General features: G+C 46.3%; 2 protein-coding genes and 1 long non-coding RNA gene across 4 annotated transcripts in view; 2 read left to right on the forward strand and 1 right to left on the reverse strand.

Annotated features, from left to right (window-relative positions):
- sesn1 (sestrin 1) overlaps positions 1–8,321 on the forward strand; it is a 45,442-nt gene extending 37,121 nt beyond the window's left edge. Inside the window, exons 1-9 of one of the 2 annotated variants that reach the window (XM_053444756.1) lie at positions 3,143–3,412; positions 4,151–4,216; positions 4,308–4,508; positions 4,625–4,807; positions 5,120–5,356; positions 5,509–5,760; positions 5,846–6,036; positions 6,142–6,286; positions 6,405–8,321. In XM_053444756.1, the coding sequence (XP_053300731.1) occupies positions 3,311–3,412; positions 4,151–4,216; positions 4,308–4,508; positions 4,625–4,807; positions 5,120–5,356; positions 5,509–5,760; positions 5,846–6,036; positions 6,142–6,286; positions 6,405–6,491 (1,464 nt within the window). In that variant the 5' untranslated portion in view covers positions 3,143–3,310 and the 3' untranslated portion in view covers positions 6,492–8,321. Of the gene's footprint in view, positions 1–3,142; positions 3,413–4,150; positions 4,217–4,307; positions 4,509–4,624; positions 4,808–5,119; positions 5,357–5,508; positions 5,761–5,845; positions 6,037–6,141; positions 6,287–6,404 lie in introns of those variants that run through there. The other variant, XM_053444755.1, reaches the window with a different exon arrangement.
- A 998-nt stretch (positions 8,322–9,319) lies between these two features.
- armc2 (armadillo repeat containing 2) lies at positions 9,320–24,179 on the reverse strand. The gene is made up of 17 exons (XM_053444757.1): positions 23,971–24,179; positions 23,811–23,883; positions 23,354–23,519; positions 22,758–22,878; positions 19,994–20,061; positions 19,213–19,308; positions 18,069–18,253; positions 17,844–17,946; positions 17,206–17,420; positions 16,453–16,598; positions 15,350–15,449; positions 13,998–14,334; positions 12,082–12,204; positions 11,860–11,973; positions 11,401–11,533; positions 10,606–10,760; positions 9,320–10,378 (listed from the first exon to the last, which is right to left on the reverse strand). Exons 1-17 carry the CDS (start codon positions 24,177–24,179, stop codon positions 10,242–10,244), a joined length of 2,481 nt encoding a protein of 826 aa, XP_053300732.1. The 3' UTR covers positions 9,320–10,241.
- On the forward strand, positions 14,226–17,599 carry LOC128459835 (uncharacterized). Its single transcript, XR_008342161.1, has 3 exons — positions 14,226–14,359; positions 14,779–14,857; positions 17,163–17,599. It is a non-coding gene; the product is annotated as an uncharacterized LOC128459835 (long non-coding RNA).
- Positions 24,180–24,211: the final 32 nt, after the last annotated feature.

Raw genomic sequence — 24,211 nt, forward strand, 5'->3', positions numbered from 1 at the left:
AACCAAACTGAAATGTGTGGGTTTTATTTCCTATTTGTAAATAAACATTGAGACATTTCCTCATTTAAAACCAAATTTGAGTCACAAAGTTTTGCATCAGTTTTTTTTTCTCTCAACATGAGCATTACTGTAAATCTAGTGGGAAAGTGTCCATTGTTCAGGCCTTTCCTCCAGCAGAAGACTATCTGATGATGTGCACACTGTTAAAACAAATCGGAGATGACTCCTGCGGTTTCCCTTTGTCATAACGTATCTTCCCTGTGTTGCCCTAAGCCCTGGGCTCCAAAGGCCCATCACAACCACACACACACACACACACATATGTACAGTGAACACTCACACCTCCAGGTCGCCATGGTGGCTTACTGGCCGTCCCACAGCTAAAAGGTCACTGGTTGAGCCCCTTTGATAGTGAATGAGTCGCTGGGTTGATGCTGGACCTTCATGCTGGTTCATTAACGCACGTTCATAACAGGCTTGTTTGGTGTAGTTAATTTTCTTTGGACGATTTTCCATATTTAGTCATTTAAGAATAACGCTGTTCTAGCTCACTGTTACTATAGCATCACATAACTGAGACGCCTGAAGATGTGGCCCCTCAGACACCCCCGACACACCTGCGCTGTGGTTGTTCTTCTCTTTCATGTCACCCCGTGTTCTGAGCGAGCTTCAGACGACACCAGAGAACAGCAGGTTCCAACCTGCGGCTCGGGACTCCCGTGAGATACAGCTGAGGTGTCGCAAGATGCTTATCACAGCCAGCAGCAGAGAGAACATGTTTCTGGTGCACAGAGTGATGTTCATTTCTTCAGTCTTTCCACTTTACCCTTTTATAATGGTGCTTTTTTTTTAATCTTGCAAAAGAAAGGAGCATGTCTGTTTGGAAAAGTACGTGTGAAGGTGCTCTGTGGTGCACGGGTGATACGGTTTTGATCGTAAAAAGGAAATGAATGAAAGCACTCGTGCTGTGGAAACATTTCAATAAAAGGTCGTCATTGGGCCGCAACACATAGGTGCATTTTTTTGTATCTTTGCCATGCACCAGCCAAACTGAATAAGGCTTTTTAAAGCATTTTTAAAGCCCTCTTCAATATGCAAGTTGCTAAAGTTTAATTGTGTCTTGTTTCTAAGTTCTGTCTAGTGAATAAATCAACTGCAATAATTCTCACTTGGACAGAATTGGACCAAAGAAAATGAAATCTCATTCCCCAGTGAATCTGTGAAGGAACACATACACACACACACACACACACACACACACACACACACACACACACACAGACACACACACACACCCCTGATGTGAGTACAGTAAATCCCCACAGAGTCGTCAGTGCGTGCACTCTTGACAATAGTGTTTGGCCCTGTCCGCGAGGCCGGACCCCCGAGCCTAAGCGCTTTTATGTGAAAAGGTTTTTGGTGTGTCGTTAGCCCGAACGCTGACCAGCCTCTTCTGCAGCTCTGCTGAGCCATGGGGCTCCCGGCAGCCCTGGGAGTGCTGACTCCAGCCCTGGGAACATGTTTACTGCCGCCCCGCACCCCACCCTGTGGCATCAGGAGGGGGTCTGCTGTACAGGGGGGGTGATGGTCGGGGGGGGGGGGGGGGGGGTGTCCACACAATGAACCTGCTGAATACTGTGCTATGTAGCCCTCGCTGCTGAGGCCTTGCAGTGACCGGGTACAGACTCTAGATCGGAGCTCACAGGGGCAGACTTGCCTTTTCCCTTGGCTTCCTCTTGAACTTGTTATTACAAAATTACCCGAAACTTGTCTGTCTGGTTTTTGTTTTCATGGAGAGTCCCATCACTAGACTTGTTGCACTGAGGATGAGCTTAAACTAGGACGGTGTGTTACAATCCATACTGTTGTGTTGTTTCCTGGACGTCAAGCGAGTGTTTGGGGAATTCGCTTGTGAAAGATGTTATTTTGAAATCTCACACGGGAACGTGATGCACAGACGTACATGTTTGCACACACTGGCCAATACGCTGATGCCTTTGTTGTGTGGTTTCTGTCAAAACAACACTTGCCTCACATGCGCTTTTTCATTAAAATATAACTTCTATATCTGCTGTTTACCAGGAATTTCAAAGACCAGTGAAGCCTTTCTGGAACAAATAAAACTCCCCCAGCAGATATGCCTGAAGGAAATAAGGTGGATATTATGAAGTGATATAAAATTAGAAGCACATGTTTTTTTAAGCAAATCCCATCTGATATAATTCGGAGTAATTATTGACTCTCTAACCACAGCGGCGTGATAAACCTTTTTATGCAATGTTTCAGCGAAGGTGTTATTGTCAAGCTGGGACAAACAAAGCCGTAGGAGCTGCCTTCCTTATCTCTGCTTCCTCTTGGCTTTTTAAAGCACTCCCTTCAGCCCCGGCCCATTGGTGGAGGAATGGGTTATCTGTGGTCTGATAGGCTGCTGGTGCAAAACCACTAACTGACGGTCTGTTGTTATTGCAGCAGGTCCTGCAGCCATCCATCTGGAGCTGCGTGCTGCTGCTGATCTGTGCACGGGCGGACCTCCACCTTCTCCTGCAGCTCACTGAGGAGTAGAGCTCAGTTTAGAGGCGGTTGGGGAGAGGGGGGGGGGGCGCTGGCTGGCTGGCTTGCTGGTGCATGCAGTAGCTGACTTCAGGTTGTTGTTGTTGTTCTCACCAGTGAACAAACAAACACGATAGATTCCAGGAGATTTGGCAGTTTGTTTAGCAGAAAACTATTTCCAGCGTCACTGCATGTCCCCCCCCCACACACACATTCACCCAGGATCAATCTCATTATTGATCATGTGTGAGTGATTGTATCTCAGTGTCGAGCAGCAATCACCTCCAGCTGATTGCTGCCGTCCTGTAGCTCACAGAGCTCCGTGCACGATAGTGAACTCGGATCATGATCAATGGCAGCGGGGGCGGGGGGGCGGAGGGGGGACAAAAGAAGGAGAAGAGAAGTGATGCTGTTTTCTTCGAGGGGGCGATTGTTCTCTCTCTGCTCACGTTTTGGACCCCCCTCTCTCTCTCGTCGCGCTCGCGCCACGCCCCCACGTGCACCTCCGCGCCGCCATTGGCCGCTCGCGGGCTGTTGTCGCCACCCCCATTGGCCGCGGAGCGCGTCAATCACGCGAGCCTCGACTTATTTACCGAATGTATGCGCGAGGGAGGATGGTATTCTGCTGTGGGGCTGCAACAGCTGACTACCCGAGCACTTCAGCCAGTGCCTGAAGGAACAAAGAGAAGGAGCCCGGACAGATCCAGGGACAGTTCTTTTTTTTACAAAGATATCCCACCGTTAACGGAGAGGGCTCGAGATGAGGCACGCGGTGGCACCGGCAGAACACGTGGAAAATAGCTGTTTTTCGGTGACAGGCTTGTTAAAGATATGTTCCCATTGTGAACCGCTCGTCAAGAAGGTGAGAGAAAAGAACGGAGTTGGAGGAGGAGGAGAATAAACATCTCACAATCAAATAAATCATTGAAAGCTGGGCTGTGTTTTGAGGCTTTATAGAAACGTGTCATGTCTCTGGTGTTTTCACACGACTTGGGGGTTTCTGTCGTCTTTGAAACAAAGTGGCTGCAGTGCAGTCTTTTGTCCAGACTTGTTTACGACGCGAGCAGAGTTTGTGGTCAAAGAGCGTGAAATCCTTTCTGCTTTTTCTTATTTTTGTTTTATCGTTTCACGGTATATGCTTTTAAAAACCCATTCCTCCAAGTGTCGCGTTCAAACGGGTGTTTTCAAGCCGGTGTCACGTCTGAAAAACAAGCGTCGTCCCGGTCGGTCATTCATTCATCCGCTCCATTGTGCGCGGCGCTGCGGGACAGAGTGTCCACCAGGAGACATGTCTGGACACGCAGCGGAAAGTTACCGGACACGGTCGCGGCTGCGGTGAACGGTCCCGTCCTGCGTTGGTTGTCCCCGAGGAGGAACTGTCACTTTGCGTGTTCGGATCCTTCATCGATAACGAAACAGTTTAATTCCCCTTTTTAATGTGTGGACTGGTGCGTTCACTGCGCGTGGGACGAGAGGCTAGTGTTCCACAATTTGTCAGGTGTGAGGAAAAAAAAATAGACAAATTAACTCGTACTTCTCTTTCTTCTGAGGTGATGCAGTGACGAGATGATAAAGTGCATGTTTTTCTTTTGTCTTGCAGGACTTGGGAGTAAGGATCCCAAGACCCTTAGGAAACGGACCAAGCAGATTTATCCCTGAAAAAGAGGTACGCTCGTCCTGCTGGACATTTAAAACCCACTAACCGAGGATTATTATTATTTTGTTACTGATCTGAATATTTATATTTCTGCTGTCAGATCCTTCAAGTCAGTAAAGTGGACGCCAGAACACAATCGATATTCGAGGATGCGTTCGCAGCCCTGGGACGTCTGGAAAACATTTCCCTGGTGATGGGATTCCACCCACAGTACCTGGAGAGTTTCCTCCGGACGCAGCACTACCTGCTGCAGATGGACGGACCTCTATCTTTGCACTACCGACACTACATCGGCATCATGGTACGTCCACGTCCACCCCCTGTGGATTCTCAAACGAACGACTAGTCTGCTTTTTTTTTTATGTCAAGAAGTTACACGGCTCGTGGTCAACTCATTCTTCCTCTGTGATCCTGCAGGCGGCAGCTAGACACCAGTGTTCCTACTTGGTCAACCTGCATGTGAACGACTTCCTCCAGGTCGGGGGGGATCTGAAGTGGCTGAACGGCCTGGACCAGGCGCCGCAGAAGCTGCAGCAGCTCGGGGAAATCAACAAGATCCTGGCCCACAGACCCTGGCTGCTCACTAAGGAACACATAGAGGTGAGGGAATGGGAGTGGATATGAAAAGTCTTATGTAACAGGCTGAGATCATAGGTGGCTGCTAGTGCATAGCTGCAGCTGTATCTGTTTATATGAGAGTGTAGCAGTGGATGTACAGTGACAGGGATTGGGGAACGGATGGATCTGAGGGCAACAAGGGGTAAGGCATGGAAATCAAGAGACCATAAACTGAATTTGGAGGGTGAAAACATTATTTTCCCCATTCCGTTTAAATAGTCGGCGATATTGAAGTCACCATTTGGCTCCGGTTAGCATTTGCTCACAAGTTTTTTCCTTTCCCATTTTCCTCAGCGCCTTCTGAAGGCCGAGGAACACAGCTGGTCCCTCGCAGAGCTCATCCACGCCGTGGTCCTCCTCACACACTACCACTCCCTCGCCTCGTTCACGTTCGGCTGCGGCATCATGCCGGAGATCCACTGCGACGGCGGACACACCTTCAGGCCCCCGTCCGTGAGCCAGTACTGCGTGTGTGACATCGCAAACGGCAACGGCCATATTAACCACCATGAGGATCTGCTTGGAAACCAGGTGAGTGGTTCTCGTGTGTGTGTGTGTGTGTGCACTGTGAGCTAAAGAGATAAGAGTGGGAACATGTCAAGGTTTTCTTTAGTCCTGGATGTGTGAACGTATTGAAGGTTTTTTCCCGACCCGTCCTTAAGAGTTGATGTTGATTTCCTCAGGAGGTGTGTGGCGAGGTGGAGGTGCTGATGGAGCGCATGAAGCAGCTGCAGGAGTGCGACGAGGAGGAGGCCAGCCAGGAGGAGATGGCGACCCGCTTCGAGAGGGAGAAGACGGAGAGTATGCTGGTGGTCACGGCGGAGGACGAGGAGTCTTTCCCCTCGAGGGACATCTCCAGACACTTCGAGGACCCCAGTTACGGCTACAAGGACTTCTCCAGGAGGGGGGAGCACGTGCCCACGTTCAGAGTGCAGGTATAAATCAAAACCGGATATGACAATACTAGCACTTAATATTAAAACACGTGTGTTCTAACCGTCCTACGCCTCCTCTCCTCAGGATTACAGCTGGGAGGATCACGGCTTCTCACTGGTCAACCGACTGTATCCTGATGTGGGCCAGATGCTGGACGAGAAGTTCCAGATGGCCTACAACCTGACCTACAACACAATGGCAACACATAAGGATGTGGACACCAGTATGCTGCGCAGGGCCATCTGGAACTACATCCACTGCATGTTTGGCATCAGGTCAGTCGATAAACATCTGACTTAACTTCTATTTTAGAAGTTTCTATACTGCATCTGCTCTGTTGTGACTTTGTTTTTAAAGGTGTTGTTTCCTTCCACCCTCAGGTATGATGACTATGATTATGGAGAGATAAACCAGCTTCTGGACCGTAGCTTTAAGATCTATATCAAGACCATGGTGTGTAGTCCTGAGAAGACCACCAAACGAATGTATGAGAGTTTCTGGAGGCAGTTTCAGCACTCCGAGAAGGTGAGACAGAATCCTCACTCCTCCATCCTGGTCTCCTACTGGCAGCCATTTCAAAATGATAAACTCTAGATCAGTATTTAAAATCTGTCTCTTCTCTTTTTGTTGTTGTCTCCCGCAGGTCCATGTTAATATGCTTCTTATGGAAGCGCGAATGCAAGCAGAACTGTTATACGCTCTGAGAGCGATCACCCGCTACATGACATGAAGTGCTTATGGCAATTTTATCGTTGTCTTTTTACTGTCGTTGTTGTTGCTCATAATGGGACACGCCAAGAAAAGAGAAAATCAAAGCGAGCAAGGGAGGGGGTTTAGGAATCTGGAGGAGAGTCCTGGGTTGTCACGGTGCTTGTCGGATGGATGTTGAGAAGAGGATCAGAACAAATGGAAAGCAGGAAAAAGAAGAAGAAAAAAACTGCTGAAGAAAAAGTCATCTCAAACTCCAAGTGGATTCACAAACACGTTTGTGTTGCCTGCAGTGCCAAAAGCGACCAACAGAGGTCAGCCTGGGGCAAACTCCTGCTCAGCTGGGGGGTTTGTGCCGGGCAGGAGCACTGACACCGGAGGCATCCAGGGAAGACAACGTTTCAGTATTCCAGCATAGTGCAACACATTAGTTGCCAATCTCTTCTCTCTCCTGTAGAAAATCCCCCAGAATGCCGTGCAGCCACAGAGTCTGCACTTTGAACCTGTCGTCACGATGATGTCTGTCTAGTTTCTTGACGTATCATTTTTTTTATTTCATTTTGTATTAGGAGATGTGGATGTTGTCGATGTGGTTGCTGTTAGTGGAGATGAAAGCGTTAACTTTGGGCTGTGTTTTGTTTTACGTGTGCCTGAACGATCCAGCACAGTGTGCATACGTGCTGATGCTGCTGCTCCCATGTTGTATTCAGCGGGATCATATTGATCCCCAATCACCCAACCACCCCCCCCTCATTATGCCCCCTATCCATTTGAAATCCACTGCATTACCCCCTTCCTTCTCTCCCTCCCCCCCCCCCCCCCATACCCAAATCTCAAATGTCAATTTAAGCTAATCCAAGGATTGTGTGAAACCTGGAGAGGTGTGGAGAGAAACTCAAAGAACACTGAGCCCTTTTTGAGTTTGACTGTACACTTGTGGGTGAGTTTTTGTGTTCAAGATGACTGAGGTGTGAGTGTGTGTTTGTGTGCGTGTGTGTGTTTCACACACGACAGAGAAGAAAAAAAAGTACGTCTTTGAATTTCATGTGTCAAAAGAAAAAAAAAATGTAAGCGAGGCACTTTGAAGGAAAGACTTCTGGCTTCTGCTGTAGCTCTGTTTTTGTGAGAACTGTTTATCATTTGTTGATGATGATGTCGTTTATTTTTCTGGTAAGGGGGAAAAGACAAAAAAAAAAAAAAAATCTTAAGAGAAAGTTAGAAACCAGGTTTTCCAGGAGGGATTTGCTTCCGGTTGCCCTAACCACACCTTATCTGTCTTCCGCTTATCCCAGCTGCCTGGTCGCCCTAACACTTTTGAAGCTTTGGATTGTGAATTTTACCAGTAAATAAATACCTCTTCTGTTTTCTCACTATAAGAAACATATGAGAAGTGCTCTTTGTTGAGCAGAGACTCTTTCCGGGCCGCCGGGTTCCCTTTGCTCGGGGAGCCGGCGCGCCCACACGGGGCCGGCTGCGGTCGATCAGCTGTCGAACGCAGGAGGTTGTAGCTGTGCTTATTTCTCCGCTGGGGAAGTCTAACAAGTGCAAAAAGCAGCTTATTTTTTTTTTATTTTGAAACGGAGGTGTTAAACCTCTACTGTTTTGTTTTTGTTTACTAAAACCAGTAAAGTACTGCATTCTCCTGAGGTTGTGTTGAGAGAATCAGACAGATGAATGAATGAGTGATATCAGGAGGAGGAGGAGGGTGGTGATGAAAAAGGAATGGTACATTTGGAAGTGGTTTGAGAGGAAGTGGAGGGTTTTTTTCAGACTTCTGACTGATGTCAGTTACTGACACTTTTATATGAAACTATGAAAAAGATGGAAAAAAAAATAAAACTATGATATCGAATTGTTGTGTATCATTTGTAGTTTTCTCCTTAACAATTTCATTGCTTTATCAAAGAGATTGTTTTTTTCCGATGTGGAGAGGCCTACACGATTCAGGAATCAAAGAGTCACACAGCACAATCACAGTCACCACCGGCTCACTTCCACCACATCGGTTGCACAAGTACGGGACATTTGGTAACTTGTGGTAATTACGAAGCATATTTCAGTGCTCTTATGCAAAAGATGACGAACTGAGACGTGAGTGTCGGCCTCACATCCCTTATTTCAACAAAGCTGACGTCATTAGAAAGTACGCTGAACTCAGGGGGATGGTCCTGTTGGTCATCAGAGCAGTCCAGGGACTTTTCATGTGAGTTTTGATTTATTGTATCAGCTTGAGAGGTCAAAAGCTTCTTTTGTTTGCTCTTGACCAACATTCAGATGGAGTAGAGGGGGAATTCTTTCCCTCGCTTCTCGTGTCGCCCCTCCCCGGGGAACAAATCCTCATGAGTCTGTTAATCTGTCGGTAACTTCAGGGTGTCGCCCATCGGGGGCCACATAGGCCTGTTCGTCAAAACACGATCACCAGCAGAAACTCGATTATCCCCGCTGACCAAACTGCCTTCTCATATCTGGTGGCTTTCCCCGATGATTGCAACGGTAATATATATATATGCCGTAGGAAGCACTTCTACAGCGACCTTGATATCGGCCAACTGTTCATATCGACCTGAGAAATTTTGTGTAGAGAACAATGTTTGTTATTAGCTTTTGGCTTATGACCTTTATGAGGGGTTTTTGAAACATCGACTTGTCTTGTTGTTTGAAGGTCACTGTTGTGTGAGATCTGGGGGAAACGGATGTTTTGTCATTTGCATTAAGTGCCGTTCATGATTTTGTTTTGTTGTAATAACAATGTGATTTAAAAAAATACTGTACTTTAGGCTACTTGGTGTAACTTGTGAGCACTGCCTGGCCCCATATCTGTGTAACAATAAAGGCTTTGAGAAGCAAAAGTTTTTTTCCCCCCCACTTTGTTCTGCTTTATTATCAACAAGTTCCACTGTCACACAGCACAACACAAGCAATACAAACACACGTGACTGTTTAAAGAGGTGGATTCCAGGTTAGTCATTAGTTTATGAGACAATTATCATAAAACCATCAACAACAACACAGTGTACTGACAAAACAAATGCAATCTGTGAAGTGTGGAAGGAACCTGAACATGTGAGGATATGCAGAAACTAAGACTTCAGCAAACTTTATGGGAGATAAAGTGCATAAATGGTTAAAAAGGTTCAAATCAATAATATCAACAATTTCAATATAAAAAAAAAAGGTAGAAAGTGACAACCCGTTCAATTCCAGATTGTTTGGAATATGTCGGGTGCACGGCGATGGAATAACGAGGAGAATCTTCTTGTTGAAGATTCCTTACATTTGAATGTTTGTCCTCACGAAATGAAAATAAAAAAGCAGTCGGTATTTAAGACAAGGAAAATAAATAAACATCATACACAAACCGGAGTGCAAGTATTTGTCAATAAACAAGAGTTGTTGATATGAATCTTGTAATTTTTCACATTTTCACACGTATTCTTTTACAGTTTCATGAGGTCTAGTGATTATATTGCGCAATGACCTATAAGCTGCTGAATCTTTTCAACCAAACATCTGAGCTTCATCATTCATGAACGACGGCATAGATAATCATCATGAGTCAACCAATGGGAGCATACCTGAGCATATGGCTGGATGGTGGAGATGCAGTGGTCTGACACGTTTTAAGGGTGATTTCCTACATTTTCTGCAACTGACAATTCATTTTTACAGCCACCTTTAAGATTTATGAGAGGATAGTTTTGAATATTAATAGAATGAAGGGAATGCTTTCCCTCTATGGCAACACGACCCTAAACTCCCATGTCCCAGTGCGTCACTCACACGTGTGCTGCGGAGGCGGGAGTGTCTTTATCAGTTTCTGAGCTACAGGCAGGAACTCCAACTCCCAGCATGCCTTGTGATAATCCCTCATATCTTCATTTTGTATCCACTTCAGAGCCTCCTCTTCATCTAAGGATAAAATGAGACATAGTGGACAATCAGGTTAATTTATCTTTGTGTAGTGTTGTGTTCAGTGTTCAGACAGCTCCCAGACAAAACCACTGAGGTATAATGTTCAGGATAGTGTGTTCGTCCCTTCCCCTTCCCCCTGAGGGCCACTGATGTGAGTCAGAGCAGTTTCTCCTCAGCATGGCTTCCTCCATCGTTGTGTGAGGGTTAATAATAACGACACCAACCTAAGTACGTGGTGAGGATCTCCAGCAGGGACTTGCTCTCCTGAGCATCCAGCCGCTTCTCCGAACCGCCACCGATCAGGTTCCACAGCGCCTGACAAACCTGGCCCGCCAGCTGCCAGTCACCTGGTCCAAAGTCTCGGAGACAGTCCAGCAGCCTGTCCACGCGCGCACACACACACAAAGACACACACACACACACAGACACACACACACACACACACACACACACGGAAGACATCATATGACTGGAGGGAGGGAGTAGGATTCACATGACCAGCAGGTTTGTGGGAATTAGCTCCACTTCATTGGGCCTACATCTGAAAGAAGACTGTGTGTGTGTGTGTGTGTATGTGTGTGTGTGTGTGTGTGAAGGGGCAAATAAGAGCTTGATTGTTCAAAGCTCACTTTTTGAAGTGATAATCTCAGACTACAAACAGAGGATCATTTCACAGAGTCTGTTCTGAGTTACCATGTGTGGAAAATTAATGAATGTTAGAAAACCTTAACTTTGTAAAACTACTGTGAACAAATAAGATCAAGGCGGAGACGATTAGTGGCGTCTTGTTCGTGCCAGTAAAGTTGTTGTGCTCATGTTTGTTCGAAATGAAGACCACGTTTCCCAAAAGCCGTGTTTACTCTGCTGCTGCAAACAGGATGACACGAAAGCCAAGAAACTAGAAAGCTGCTGCTCAGTTTGCTGTTTTGAATCCTCAAATACAAGGACATACTTTTTATTTGTAAATATGTGCACATCTTATATTCATGGCAACAATCTCACAGTGTATTGGTGCTTACTTGGCCGGAGCCCCCTCAAGTGAGAGACTGGCCCGGTTGGGGGGGTCCAGGGCCAGGTTGGTGAGGACTCCACAGGCTGAGAAACACATCTCACTGCTTTTAGAGTCCAGCAGCGTCACAGCAAACTGGTGCACTGCGAGGAGAGACAGGGGAGGAACAAGATGGAGGGATTGAGCGGACGAGGACAAAGCAGGACAAAAGGTAACAGGCCTAGAGCAGGCGTGTCTATACTGACTGTAACTGGCCTTGTAGATAAGTGCAGGCCAAACATGACCAAACAATATGTAGAGGTACAAACTGCACTGAGGTCTGTGCTTTGAAGATAAAATCAATTCACCTTTAGTGTAACTTTGTCTGCAAAAGTAGAACAATATGGCTTAAAAATACATTGTGTAAGTGTAGAGCCACGTTGGAGGTTTGTTTTGTGTGTGTCTGTTTCAGTTTGTGTTCACAATATACCTTTGGTTTGCATAATAAAGTCCCGCACATCCTTGGACTGTGACATGTTCCCACATACACGGGTGGCCTCGAGCATGGCCTCCATACTGGAGCTGAGCACCAGCTTCAGCATCACTGAAGAGAACAAACGGATTGAGCAGAGAGAAGAGAGGAAGCTGGGATCATAAAGTAGCAAACTGTCGGTGTCTTTATTTTTCATTCCTGCTGATCTTTCTTTCTTACGCCTCGTGATGGCGACTCGGCTGCGTCTGATGACAGAGCTCTGCTCCTGGTAGAACGACAGGTTGTTGATGGTGGCGGCAACGTTCACCAGCAGCTCCTCGCTCTCCTGCACGGATCTCAACTCTTTACACACACAGACACACACACACAAAGAAAGACAGGAAGAAAAAGGTGAAGGTTAACCCTCGCTGGACATTACTTCTTACAAAGATCTCTGAGAGGAGGTTTGTCTTTCCCCATAAGAGTCCTCCTGTATGACAGGCAGCCAACAGAGGGAGCTTCCACACCGCATTACCAAGAGGCCTTAATGCTCCTGACACAAACTGCTCACTGATCATTCATATGAAGCCTCCATGTGATATGAGAAAAACTCACTTTGATGTGAAGAAAATGAAGTAAGTGTACAAAATCCTTACACAACTGCAATGTAGTTTGTACAGAACAACAAATACAGAAATAAAGCAGGCACCCTGGGATTCCAGTCCTTATGCATGTGACAGCTCTGCCACACCAATAGTGACAGTGTGACATTATCATAACAGCAGCTTTTATCCAGTTAACTTTGGTTCTGATGTTGTCGTTTGGATCCCGAGCTGCGTACTAAGGTCACCGTGTCCCCGTCCAGGCAGCGCCTCAGAAACCGAGTCTGCTCCTGATATAGCAGCAGATGTCGCGCGCTCGCTCATAAATCGTGGATATTGCGGTTGCTCTGTCAGCCCGACGCCTGCGTCACAAAGAATTTTGTTTCTCGGTCTGACTGGAAATGGCGCTTTGTTGTTTCCCCCCCCCCCCCCCCCCCCATCTCCCCCCTTCCTCAAAGCTCTAATGTAAAGCAGCTCATCCTGTCATGAACTTGATCAAAACAGTTCAATCGATCAAACCTGCTCTTTCATCCTCTTCTGAGATTTCTGTTTTCCTGTCCCATCTCTCACAGCGACCACCATCTTCCAACGCTCATTTTATGTTTCTGTCCCCAGTTGCTTCCCATCTGACTCACTGGCTTCCATCACATGTCCCTTCATACCCTTTTTGTACCCTAAAGTCTGACCCGTGTTTTGTTTGTGTGTGATTTTTCTCTCCCAGCTGCCACGAAGCGTGATGTGTGGGAGGCTGCAGCAGCAGCTGAGAAATCGAGAAGTTTCACACCCACCTGCGCATCAGCTCAGCCTGTCCTGAAACCATCAAACCACATGGGAGAATTTTCTCACACACACAAACCAAGTCGTCTGTGAGATGAGACAGAACATCCTGCTCAGGCTGCTGCGCTCTGTCAGCCCCAGAAAAAACAAAACAGGTTAACCAGAAAGAGGATGTGCTGCGTGTTGAAGAGACGGCAGTGAGAGGAGAGCGAGCTGGGGAATGAAGAGACAAAATGAGGAGATTGTTTTTGACAAATGTCGTGTCTTGTTCCCAGCACGGGGGAAGTGGTTGGGCACCCAGCAGATATTTCCTGTACATACAATGCACCCAACGGCTATTTTTAGACTTATCAGAGCTCCACATTGTCACACACTGTTCCTCCCGTGTGACGGAGAGACAATATTGACAAAAGGGACAAATTCAAAGGTGTTCTGGCTGTAGATCTGCTCCTGATGGCCCTTATGGACTCGAAAGTTACTCATCAGAGCCCAACAGTCCCCTTATGAAACCACTATTAAATTCACTAGATCCAGATTTTCATTTGGATCTGTACCAAATTGCACAAACAAGTATTATTCTCCTGAACTAGTCTGATTGTTTTCATCAAGATCCATCAATTAATCTCAGAGACGTCCATGAAAAATGTTACAAAACACGCAATGTTAAAAAACAGTAAAATAATATATAATCCTGGATCTTCGCCCTGATCCAGATCTGCACCAAAATCAAATGGCTTTTTCCTTCATGCCCAACAACTCCCCCTGCTCCCTGCTCACCGAGTGTCTCCATCAGAAGCTGCATGCAGGCTGTGTCGCTCGCCAGGGCCGGGCCCACAGCCGGGTGGATGCACATGTTGGCCAGCACCCTGACCAGCTTCACCAGCACGTCGTCACGCTCCTGCGGGCTCACGGGAGGAGCCGGAGGTTTGCCAGTAGGCGGGGAAGGTTCACCCGCCCGTGAGGGTGTGTGTGGTGACGCGTCTCTTCGCTGGTAGCTGTCATACAGCTGCAGGAGTGTGTCCATGCAGCCGTTGCACTGGAAGAGCTGCAGCCGAGCCTCCTCGCTTTTGGCCGTGAGGTTCCCCAGGGTGAAGAGAAGACGCACGACCAGGTCCTGTGTGGGGATCGGGGGTTAATTTGTATCCTTTAAATATTTTTCAAGCGTCTGAATGAAAGCGAAGCAAACAACAAGTGAATCGTTTTAGCAGATTTAGTCTTAGGCCGTGTCAACATTTCCTCTTACAGCATTGAGTCAGTGCAAGATAGTGTATGACATGTTAGGAGCTTTTCCTGGGTTTAAAGCTATCATTTATCACAACTAAATATTTTCAATAACTATTTGTTTAGTTAAGGAGATATCATTTATTAGGCTATTTTCATTTTTTGGAATGCAATTCATTTTCTTTGTGTCGATCGACTAGCTACCGACAAAAAAAGAGGAAAGTAGTCAATACTAAAACCTGCAGCAGCATGAGCCTGACCTGTCAGTCATCTGCCCTTGAGGGTCGGGAGCAGAAACGTTTTTGAGTGAAGCTTTTCATGACTTATGACTCTTCAGCGAGAATAAAGATGCTGAATAACACCCTGCATGACACACTCGTATCCTGACGCTGCTGAGTAAATAACACCAGGGCCAGGTGAGTCAGGACCACACACACATTCCTCCCATAAATGTACAGTTACGCTGGTATAAGGACAGGACGTACCGTCCCAGGACTCGCTGCTCGTCACATGTCCTTACTGTGTATACACAAAGGCGTGGTGGAGACGTGTGTATTTCCATTACCTCTACACTTAACTCAAGCTCGCCTCCTTTGTTTCTTTCCTTTCTCCTCCTCCCTCCTCCCTTTTCCTTGACTTACTCAGCACCTCCTTGGATGATTAATGTCAAAACACACACACCCACACAGGGACAGAAACATGGACGCTAGATGCAGATGGACACAATGTCCCGTAACTGTGCTTGGACTTGCCGTAAATAAACATCTTAATCTAAACATGATTAGTAGACGCCAACATGAACGCTGGAAACGCTTGTCTTCAAGTGTCTACACGCACACACACACACACACACAAACACACACACACTCCACGCGCGCACACACACACACAGGGACTTGTGGACTCACCTGTTTTTGGCGATGTTTGCTCAGCAGTTCTAAAAATAGTTGGTAGCAGTCGGGGGTCTGGGCCAGGGCGAGTCGGCACTCAGAGTAAGAGGAGAGTTTACTGAGGTGGAGAGGGGACAACAAATACCAATGACCATTAGACCCACTGACTGCGCCGCTATAATGACTAAATAAGGAGATATTAAATCAACACTGCTAATGGAGAAGTAGGCTTTGGCTTATGTTTTCATCGTCCTGGGAGAAAAATATTTGTTTCAGCTCTTACACCTGATAAAATGTTTAATTCTTTCAATTTTGCACTGGAAAAACAGATTTGATTACAAATTTCAAGTACTAAACCGGTTTTGTGCTTGTACTTGTACTTGTGCCAAAGTGGAAGGATGGGGCCCTGGAGTGAGAATGTGAAGATGGGAGTATTTTGGATCAACATTTATGTTTGGTGCAGACACTGAGGTCAGAGGATATTGAGCTCAAAGTGAAGGGGCCTGCTGCCGGAGCAGGGTCACCGGGACTCGAGTCACTTTGGTGCCAAAGACTTCTGCCAGGTTTTGCATGAAACAATTGTCTCATGTACTTGCATGAAAGGTCAAGAGTACAGCTGGCACACATTGGACACCATTTGTTCTGAGCAGGGACACGTTGGTGCAGTGGTCACACCAAGACATTTGTTTTTTTGTAATTGTTCAGCAAAGGAAAACAAATAAAACTTGCATTTTTACATATGAATAAGTGGTTCTTCATTAGACCAGTGACTTGTACCCTACAAATATAGGCATGTATGTTTGTGTTTGCATTAGAAGTCATTTATACTTTCAGATCAGTAAAGTAGAAACAGAATTGAGCTGTTCTTGCTGGGGTGTGGATGCAAACACAGATGTACGACCACATATGCTACAGATTTACTGAGGAGGGAGAGCGACGGCTGGTGAACAATGAACAGAGAGTGAGTGATGGTCTGTTTTGATTCAGCCTGTTCAAGTTTGTGATTGTTTACGTCAGTGAGCTGAGGGCGAGACAATGGGTCAAATTATTACAACCATCTGGAAGTGTGTGCGTGCATTTGTGTGTGTGCGTGTGCGTGTGTGTGTGTGTGTGTGTGCTACCTGTATATTCTGGCAATGTTTGTACAGATGTCCTGGTCTTTGCGGTGACGGCGCAGCACCAGACAAAGCTCTGGCAGCAGAGAGAAGGACACAAAGTGCGGCCGGGAGTCAGGATGATCGGCGAGGTTCCTCAGGGTCGCTGTCAGCTACAGGGGTCAGAGGTCAGACAGAGGGAGATAAAAAAGGGGCGGGGGAGAGGTATGAGAGTGCGTGTTAGCAAGTAGAAGTCTTCACACATCTCAAGTGTCTCACTGGTCTGCATTTAGGGCAGTGTTGCGTGTCAGTGTTGTGTTGTGGCCACAGCGCACCATGTCGGTCATGTGCTCATTAAGGCTGGCGGCTGGCCTGTGCAGGACGCCCATGCAGCAGAGCGACCGGAAACTATTCAGCAGGGGCATAAATCATTCTATCACAAGACGGAAACAGAAACTTCCACCGCACGGCACCACTGAAAGTTCTGGAAAGTAATGGTCTGCTCATTTCCCTCCACTAACAGCATAATGACTTGTGTTGGATATCAAATGAAGCGCTGGCCCGTGACGCTCGCTCGGGCCAGCGTGCGGTTGAACAGCAATCATTCATGGAAGAGGGAAGCAGGGCGTGTACTGGATTTGGATTTGTCTAAATACGAAAAGAACACGATGTTCTTGTAGCCGCTTAAACTCCTAAAGAGGAACATTTCACATTTTGTTCTTTTTTTGCATTCCCAGAACCACTTTCTTTTTGCCTCCCTGCTTATATAGACGGATTCACCTGCACAACGATGTGTCCTGCTGTACCGAAGTGAGCGTCTTCCACCGTGTGAAGCCTCTGGAGGAGTTTCTGAGAAACGCCGATGCAGTTCTTGTCCAGCAGGAGTCTGAGGATGGCACCGTTTCCCGAGAGAAACTTCAGAGCACCGACGCAGTACAGGAGAGCTTCCCCTGATGTAGACACCTCCTCGCTGCGCAGCACGCCCAGCAGCGAGTCTAGACACAGATTCAAAAGAAAAAGAAAACATCCACTGTTGTCATCAATGACGGGGTTCACAAAAATGGCACCAAATCCAACCAGATAAAGATCTTACGTCCACCGAGGCCCAACAGTCCCTTTATGAAACCACATTTAAATCCTCTAGATCCGGATTTTATTTGCACCAAAGTGCTAAATGCCCTCACGATGTTAAATAAAGAAAGAAAGAAGAAACACCTGGATCTGCCCCCTAATCCAGGCTTCTTTCCTAACCCACATCCCTCCACCAAGTTTCATGGTAATCTTTCTATCTTCTCTATTTAATGAAAGAAATACATGCATATGAAAACACAACCTCTTCTGACAGAGATACTAAGGATTTATATAAAAAAACAGAGTGTGGTAAAGGATAGGAGACCAGTGAATCAGTTCATGCTGACCTATGATACAGATGTTCTGGAAGAGGACGTCGTTGTTTTCACTGCGGCTGATCTGGAAGATGAGCTTGCAGATGTTGAGCAGGTTGTTCCCACTGACACACAGCTGGAGAGACAAATGCAAAAAGGAAAAACTTTTCTATTAACAGCCCTGGAGAGACTAAGTGGCAGAAAAGCTGACACACACCCACACACACACACACACACACACACACGCAGATGACTCACAGCCAGGCAGAGCTTGGCGATGTGCAGGTTGAGCCGGGCAGAGTTGAGGTCAATGAGGCGGAACAGTGTTCGAAGGATCCCCGACCTCCTCTTACAGAGTCGGCCGAGCATGTCCGCTTGTGCCAAGGTGCCGCGGAGGCCATCACACAAATCGCACAGACGGTCCACAGAGACCTCGGAGCTGCCTGCCATCGCGGGGGAAAGGAGATATCGCAAAATACAACAACAAATATATAAATACACAGAGGTCAAGTTCAGGGCAACAAGTCAAACATTCACAGAGAAAGCAAACACTCGCCTGTGTGTGTGTGTGTGTGTGTGTGTGTTGGCATGTGTGCGTGCATATAAATACATGCGAGTGATGCTTTGTGTATGTTGTGGAGCATTTGTGTACATTTAGGCTCTGTACTCCATGCAGTGCAATTATTATCTGCATAAGGAACTGGAGGTTAAATAGTCCACATCAATAACACAGTTAGAATAACATCCCTCTTCCTTTTCTGAGAAGCAGCTTTGAGTTTCAATGGTCAATTGCAGGGAAACAATTCTGCAACAGGCGGCTACAATCCTGACGCAGAGGAAGAAGGAGGGTGGAGCCTTTTCCTTGTTTTTGAGGTAAAATAAATGTTTTCCCTGCATAAATAACACGGTTCTGCCATTTCCAAAAAGGCCTGGCTGTAGTCTCACACTCAACACGGCACCTCAGAGGTTTTTTATGCATGAGCCACAACGCACTTGGAGGCAATTAATATTTGATATTTATCTTTCAAATGAAATTTCCATTAAATTACAAAGTGTTGAAATATTTAGAGGCCTACATTTGGCGTCATGGGGGCCGGACTGCAGTTTCAGGCACAAGACGACTCCGCACAGATGCCAAACATAACATCACTTGTGTTGTTTGACTTTTTCAACAGTGGAAATCACAGCCCTTTTTTTTATTTTATCACACCTCATGAATGACAATGTGCTTGTGCTAAAATAAAAAGGGGAAACACTATAAAAGAAGCTTAGCTCTAAAAAAAAAATTCAATAAAAACTACGTGGGTTACAGAAACAATTTATTCTTTGGGTCAAATGTCTGATGTATGTCATGTGTTTGCACTTTGTTACCAAAGTTCAATGCACTTGAATGCCACACTACCTGCAGCCACACTCTCCAGTTGTTGCAGAAGAGCACCGATCTTACTGTTCCACACCGATGACTCTGCATCCTCCTCCGTGCTCGTGGCGTCGTCTCCTGAAAAGGTGCGGGGGAGATAATTTGCAGTGTTGACAGAGCACCACCTCCGAACTCAGACGGTGAACACAAGTGGCAAGCAAGGTTCACAAGTTCAACCGTCTTAAAATAGGCCTGCGGGAAGTTTCATGCCACAATGAAAGGTCACCGTCCACAGCCCGACTTCCTCCTTAAAATGTTTCTGTGCTCATGTGAAGTTGTCTGCACGTGTTGTGAAGACACGTGCTTGTGCATGTAAATGTCCGCAGCCACTTGCACGCCATGCACCCCCCATTTGCATAACCCCGTGCTTGGTGTGATGCAGGAAACTGCGGTTGCCCAAACCAACAGCTCTCTCGGCTATTGGCTGGCTGCCTCTCGAGATGGAAATTACCAACAACATCCCAATCGATGTTTGACTAAGTCTTGCACAGTTACAGAGAGAGAAGTGGGTCACTGTTTTTGAGGGGTCTGGGACCAGGATTAAATATTGTGTTATTATCTTTAGGCATGTTAACATTGATTTAACTTCAGCTATCCTAGAGAATAAGTAAAAAATACTGTGTTGACGAAGGGTATGTTACATTGCAACTACATTTCTATTTCTACGTGCTGTAAAAACTGCACCATTTCTATTACACAAACATAGTTTTGTCAAAAAGTAGAAAACCCACAGGTAGAATTAATTTAGTGTATCTGGACAAACCTGTTCTCCGTCCTGTTGTGCAGTCAGTGGGTCCAACACCTGAGTCAACATCAGCCTGCTTTATTCTACTGTTGGTGCACAGAAACACAAAGAGTGAGGTTACATCAGATTCTGAACACAGGGTGTGGTTACTGACTTTCAGTTTGGACTCATGTAGACGTCAAAATAAAATGTAAAATGTTAAAAGAGGAAGAAACACGGAACATCTAAAGCACTAATTGTGTCAAATAATTTAATTCAATCAACAGCTGCTGACTGATGTGCTGATAGAAGCCTGTAGGTGTTTGCTCATCATGTGCCACTAGGTGTCACTGTTGCAGCAGACGTTGAGGCTGGTGTGCAGGTGCTGTTTCTTTAATATGTGCCTTAGCATGCACACATGAACTCACATGTGTGTCTAGTTTTGTGTTACTGATTGTGTGCGTCTGTGTGACTGTGTCTGTTCTTTGTCAAACGCCAATCTCCAACAGACAGGAACTAAGATGTCAGCTCTGTGGGCAGTCTGGTTAAAGCAGCTCATGGTTTTTCAATGTGGGCCGTCTCCCCTAGTCTTTGTGTCGTGAAGCGCTGGGTCATGTCCTGCTATGTGTTGCGGCTTGCCCTCTGCGTGCGACTGTCGGAGCTCAACCTGTGCGTGTCACTGTAAAGTCTGCACCGCTCCACTCACACCCAGACAGAGTGAGATAATACAGCCTGTGAAACATGAGAGGTGGTGAGCCTTATGATTTATTACTATGAGAGCAGCTGAGAGGATAATTATTAATAAATAGAGATGAACAAAGGAGCATGTTGAGTCACACTAATCGTCTCTATTACTGAGAAAATCTCACAAAGGAGCGTGAATCGGCCTTAAAATCTATGGAGAAGTGTAACCTCCATTATATCATCAGAACAGACTGAAGTCTCTTGTGACATTAGCAGAAAAAGGCTCAAGCTTTTTCCCTGGACTGAGCTTTATTTCATTGTCTTGCTGACAGGTATGAGACACACAACGACCACGGTTATTTCCAACACGTTTCCTTTTCATTCCACTGCAGCATCACTGAGAAGGCGCTTGACACCAGCATTAGTGTACAGCACGCGGTGGTCACTGTAGAGTGCACTTTCACTTTGAAGGAGATTTAGTGATTGGTATAAGCTGCCACGCAGGGCACATGCGGCATTGAGCTGCGGGCCGAGGCATGGTGAATGTCAGAGAGGGGGCTTTGGCTCCGTATGATAGGATTAAGAGCCTGATAATAAGGCCTCTTTGTGTGATACTGCATTCTCTGAGACATGACCTCATCCCTGTCTTAGGCCCGGCCAGTGCACTGCAGTCACAACACACGCCGCTGCCAGCCTTGCCCAGATGGGTACCCAAATCGAATAGAGAGCCATTTGGAGCTATAAAGCTCTGGCTTACTGGAGAAAAAAGAACGTAGTGGACGTCTAATCTCCCCTATCTTTAGATCTCATCCAACTCATCATATTAATCTGTCATGCTGTGTCTATTTCCACTCGCAGTTAGTCGACTTCTGCTTTGCCTATCTCTGCCGTTCTGTCTGTGCCCAGTGCACCTTAAAGAGAAAGAGCTCGGACGTAACGCTAATCAAGAGGAGGAAGTCTTTAAACCGCTCCTCTTTAATCACAACTTGACCACGGCCTGATCTCTCGGGACCTCTCTTTGTCAGCAACAAGTTACATAAACATTGCGTGTTAACTTGGCAGCGGGGGGAGGAGGCTGTGCTGCGGGGCGAGAGCCCAGATTTCCTGTAAAAGTGTTTAATGGTCTGTCCCCCCCCTTCTATAGCCTCAGCTGCCCCTCCCGATCGATAGGCAGACGGATCCTAACGACAGCCCCTCGACCTCACGCCTAGAGTTATGCCCTCGTGCTGACACACAGCTGATGAGGTCGGCAGAAAGAAGTCAGGATTTTGGCCTCTCTGTGCTGGGAAGGTGTAAAAGCTGACACATGAAAGTAACGACAGATCGAGGCGGAGTTCATTGGGAATGAAGCCGGCCAAGAAGCTGGATTTATCTGACCAAGACGTGGTGCACAGAAAAGTATAAATAATATATAAATAGTGTCAAGTGTGTGTGTCGAGTTGAAGAATTTGATCCTTTTATTAGTAAGTGACACCATCGCTGGTCTAACTGACTTAATATATGCAGCTCTCATCACTAAGATAAGATGGAAAGGTTTTGCCTCTGGATCAAGTGATATATTGGTTTGAAAACTTTTGCTTGTTGAATGTTCATGGGTCATGTGCTTTAGTTGTTTTTGACACAATCCTCCCTCAAAATGGAAAATGAACCTTTGCAAACGTGATTAAAAGTGTGAAACTTAAGCTGCAGATGCAAATAAACCTTTAAAAGCAATAACTTTCCATTGATAAGTGTTTGTTAATCCATATGGAACGTTAAAGGAATAACGACTATATCAGAGAAGCTATTTGTTTAAGTTTTCTCTTCCCAGCAGTCTGAATAAGTTTTGGAAAAGAACAAATAAAAACAATAGAAACTCTATGAATTTAACATACCGGGGCTGAGCAAAGAGAAAGGCAAGAAAGCAAGAAGGAGGCGGAGGAGGAGGATTCAATGAAAACGGGGCGGCACAAACTCCCATCTCCTAATGGCCGTGGCTGCAACCTCTGCGTACCAATAAATCCTCAACTCATTGTCCGACTGTCAGCTGAGTCAAAGAGAGGGAGCAGGGGAGGGAGGAAGGGCAGAGGAGAGAGAGAGAGAAGGGCAGATCTTGTCGAGTCCTTGGGAAGCACACTACCTCTCACTCGCTGCTCTGCGTGGGCCGGGTTTGCGGGGACCGCTGAGGACCGCGGCGTGGTCCGTGCTCGGGTGGCGTTTGGCTGACAGTGGCTTTTGTCCCGGGTTTAATCCTTGTGTCACTGACATGTAGAAAAGAAGTTATTTACAGGTTTGCTGCTGAAAGCCGCACTGACATTTCCACGTCTCTCACATGGCAAAAAAAGTGCAAGTGTCCATTCAAACACATCCCCACACAATATTTGTGAACAGGTGAAAGAATCCAGTCGGACTCCATTATAAGTTTTATTGCTCTACATAGCAGAGTTGTTTTATAGGAGAGGAGTCATTTCCTCCTCTACACAGCAGCTGTAAATTAAGATTTTTCTATCCAGGTCCAACAACAGAGAATGTAAATCAGGTGTAATGTCAGCATGTGAATGGCTCTATTCATTTCTTTCTTAAAAGCTGCTTTAGCACTAGTCTGCAAAGAAGAGTTAGAACCTTGCGTCGACTCAAATAAATGGTTTTATTTTCACTTTAAACCAGTTTAAAAAAAATGGATGCTCACCACAGTAGCTCACACTTTTACTTTCCTTATTGTCTATCAGGCCTTACCATCCGTGTATCCCTCGACAGGAGGCAACGTGGTGAGAGATCCAGCCCTGAGGAGGCGTGCCCGTGTGCCTGCCCGCCCCCTCCTCACTTCCAGCGGGTCAGCGGGGGGTGTAGGGAGGGCTTTGAATGCATCCTCAGCTTCACTGGGCAGTGGAAACTTTGGCTTCTGGTTCGGCGAATAACATGATGGCATGATGGTGAGAACAATGAGCTAGACCCTTTGATCCACCAATGAAAACACTTACATCCACAAAGAGATCTGATCACTGTTGTTACTCTTATCTCTGGTTTCATATATTAACATTAAAATCCCAGTTATTAAAATCCTGAATCTCATTTTCTGCCCCTTTCACTACATTTTATGTGAGTTTTCGTGATAATGTACAAACAATCCCACCAAAAACACCTAAATCTGAATGTCTTCTTAGATTATGATTTACAGTGTGAGGGAACTCACGTGGTCCAGTGGAGAGAGACGTGTCCCTGAACCTGGCCTTGAATCGGGAGCGTCAAAATGTTGAGCATGAAGGCTGAAACACGGAAAAATGGCCGATTACTTTTTCACACTAACCTCAGAACCTGACTGAAATAGGACTTGGGTTGACTCTGTGACTCACCTGAAGGTCGATGGAGGTCTGTTGTCGTGACCCAGGCGCACAGAGCTCTTTCCAAAAAGCTGCCGGTGTCCATCTCTGGGAGTGAACGGCCGCTGGGTGGATTGAACTCTCAGGGATTGTCTGGCTTCACTGACAATTTCCGCACTTGTTTTCCTCAAAGAGTCGCGGCGTGGAAAGAAGGGGCTGCAAATCTCACGTTTCCTCTCCATCGAGGCCCTTTAGGCCTGTGTGACGTTTGCCA

The sequence above is a fragment of the Pleuronectes platessa genome, chromosome 17 (assembly GCF_947347685.1).
Source record: "Pleuronectes platessa chromosome 17, fPlePla1.1, whole genome shotgun sequence".
NCBI classification, from domain to species: Eukaryota; Metazoa; Chordata; class Actinopteri; order Pleuronectiformes; family Pleuronectidae; genus Pleuronectes; species Pleuronectes platessa.

Bases quoted from the DNA above. Each gene is read 5' to 3' on its own strand.
- armc2 (XM_053444757.1), bottom strand. From the start codon at position 24,179: ATGGAGAGGAAACGTGAGATTTGCAGCCCCTTCTTTCCACGCCGCGAC. The intron at 18,254-19,212 runs GTAGTGTGGCAT...CCGCGATGGCAG, and splicing joins ACTGGAGAGTGTGGCTGCAG to GCAGCTCCGAGGTCTCTGTG. The intron at 10,761-11,400 runs GTAAGCACCAAT...GCGCGTGGACAG, and splicing joins CTTGAGGGGGCTCCGGCCAA to GCTGCTGGACTGTCTCCGAG.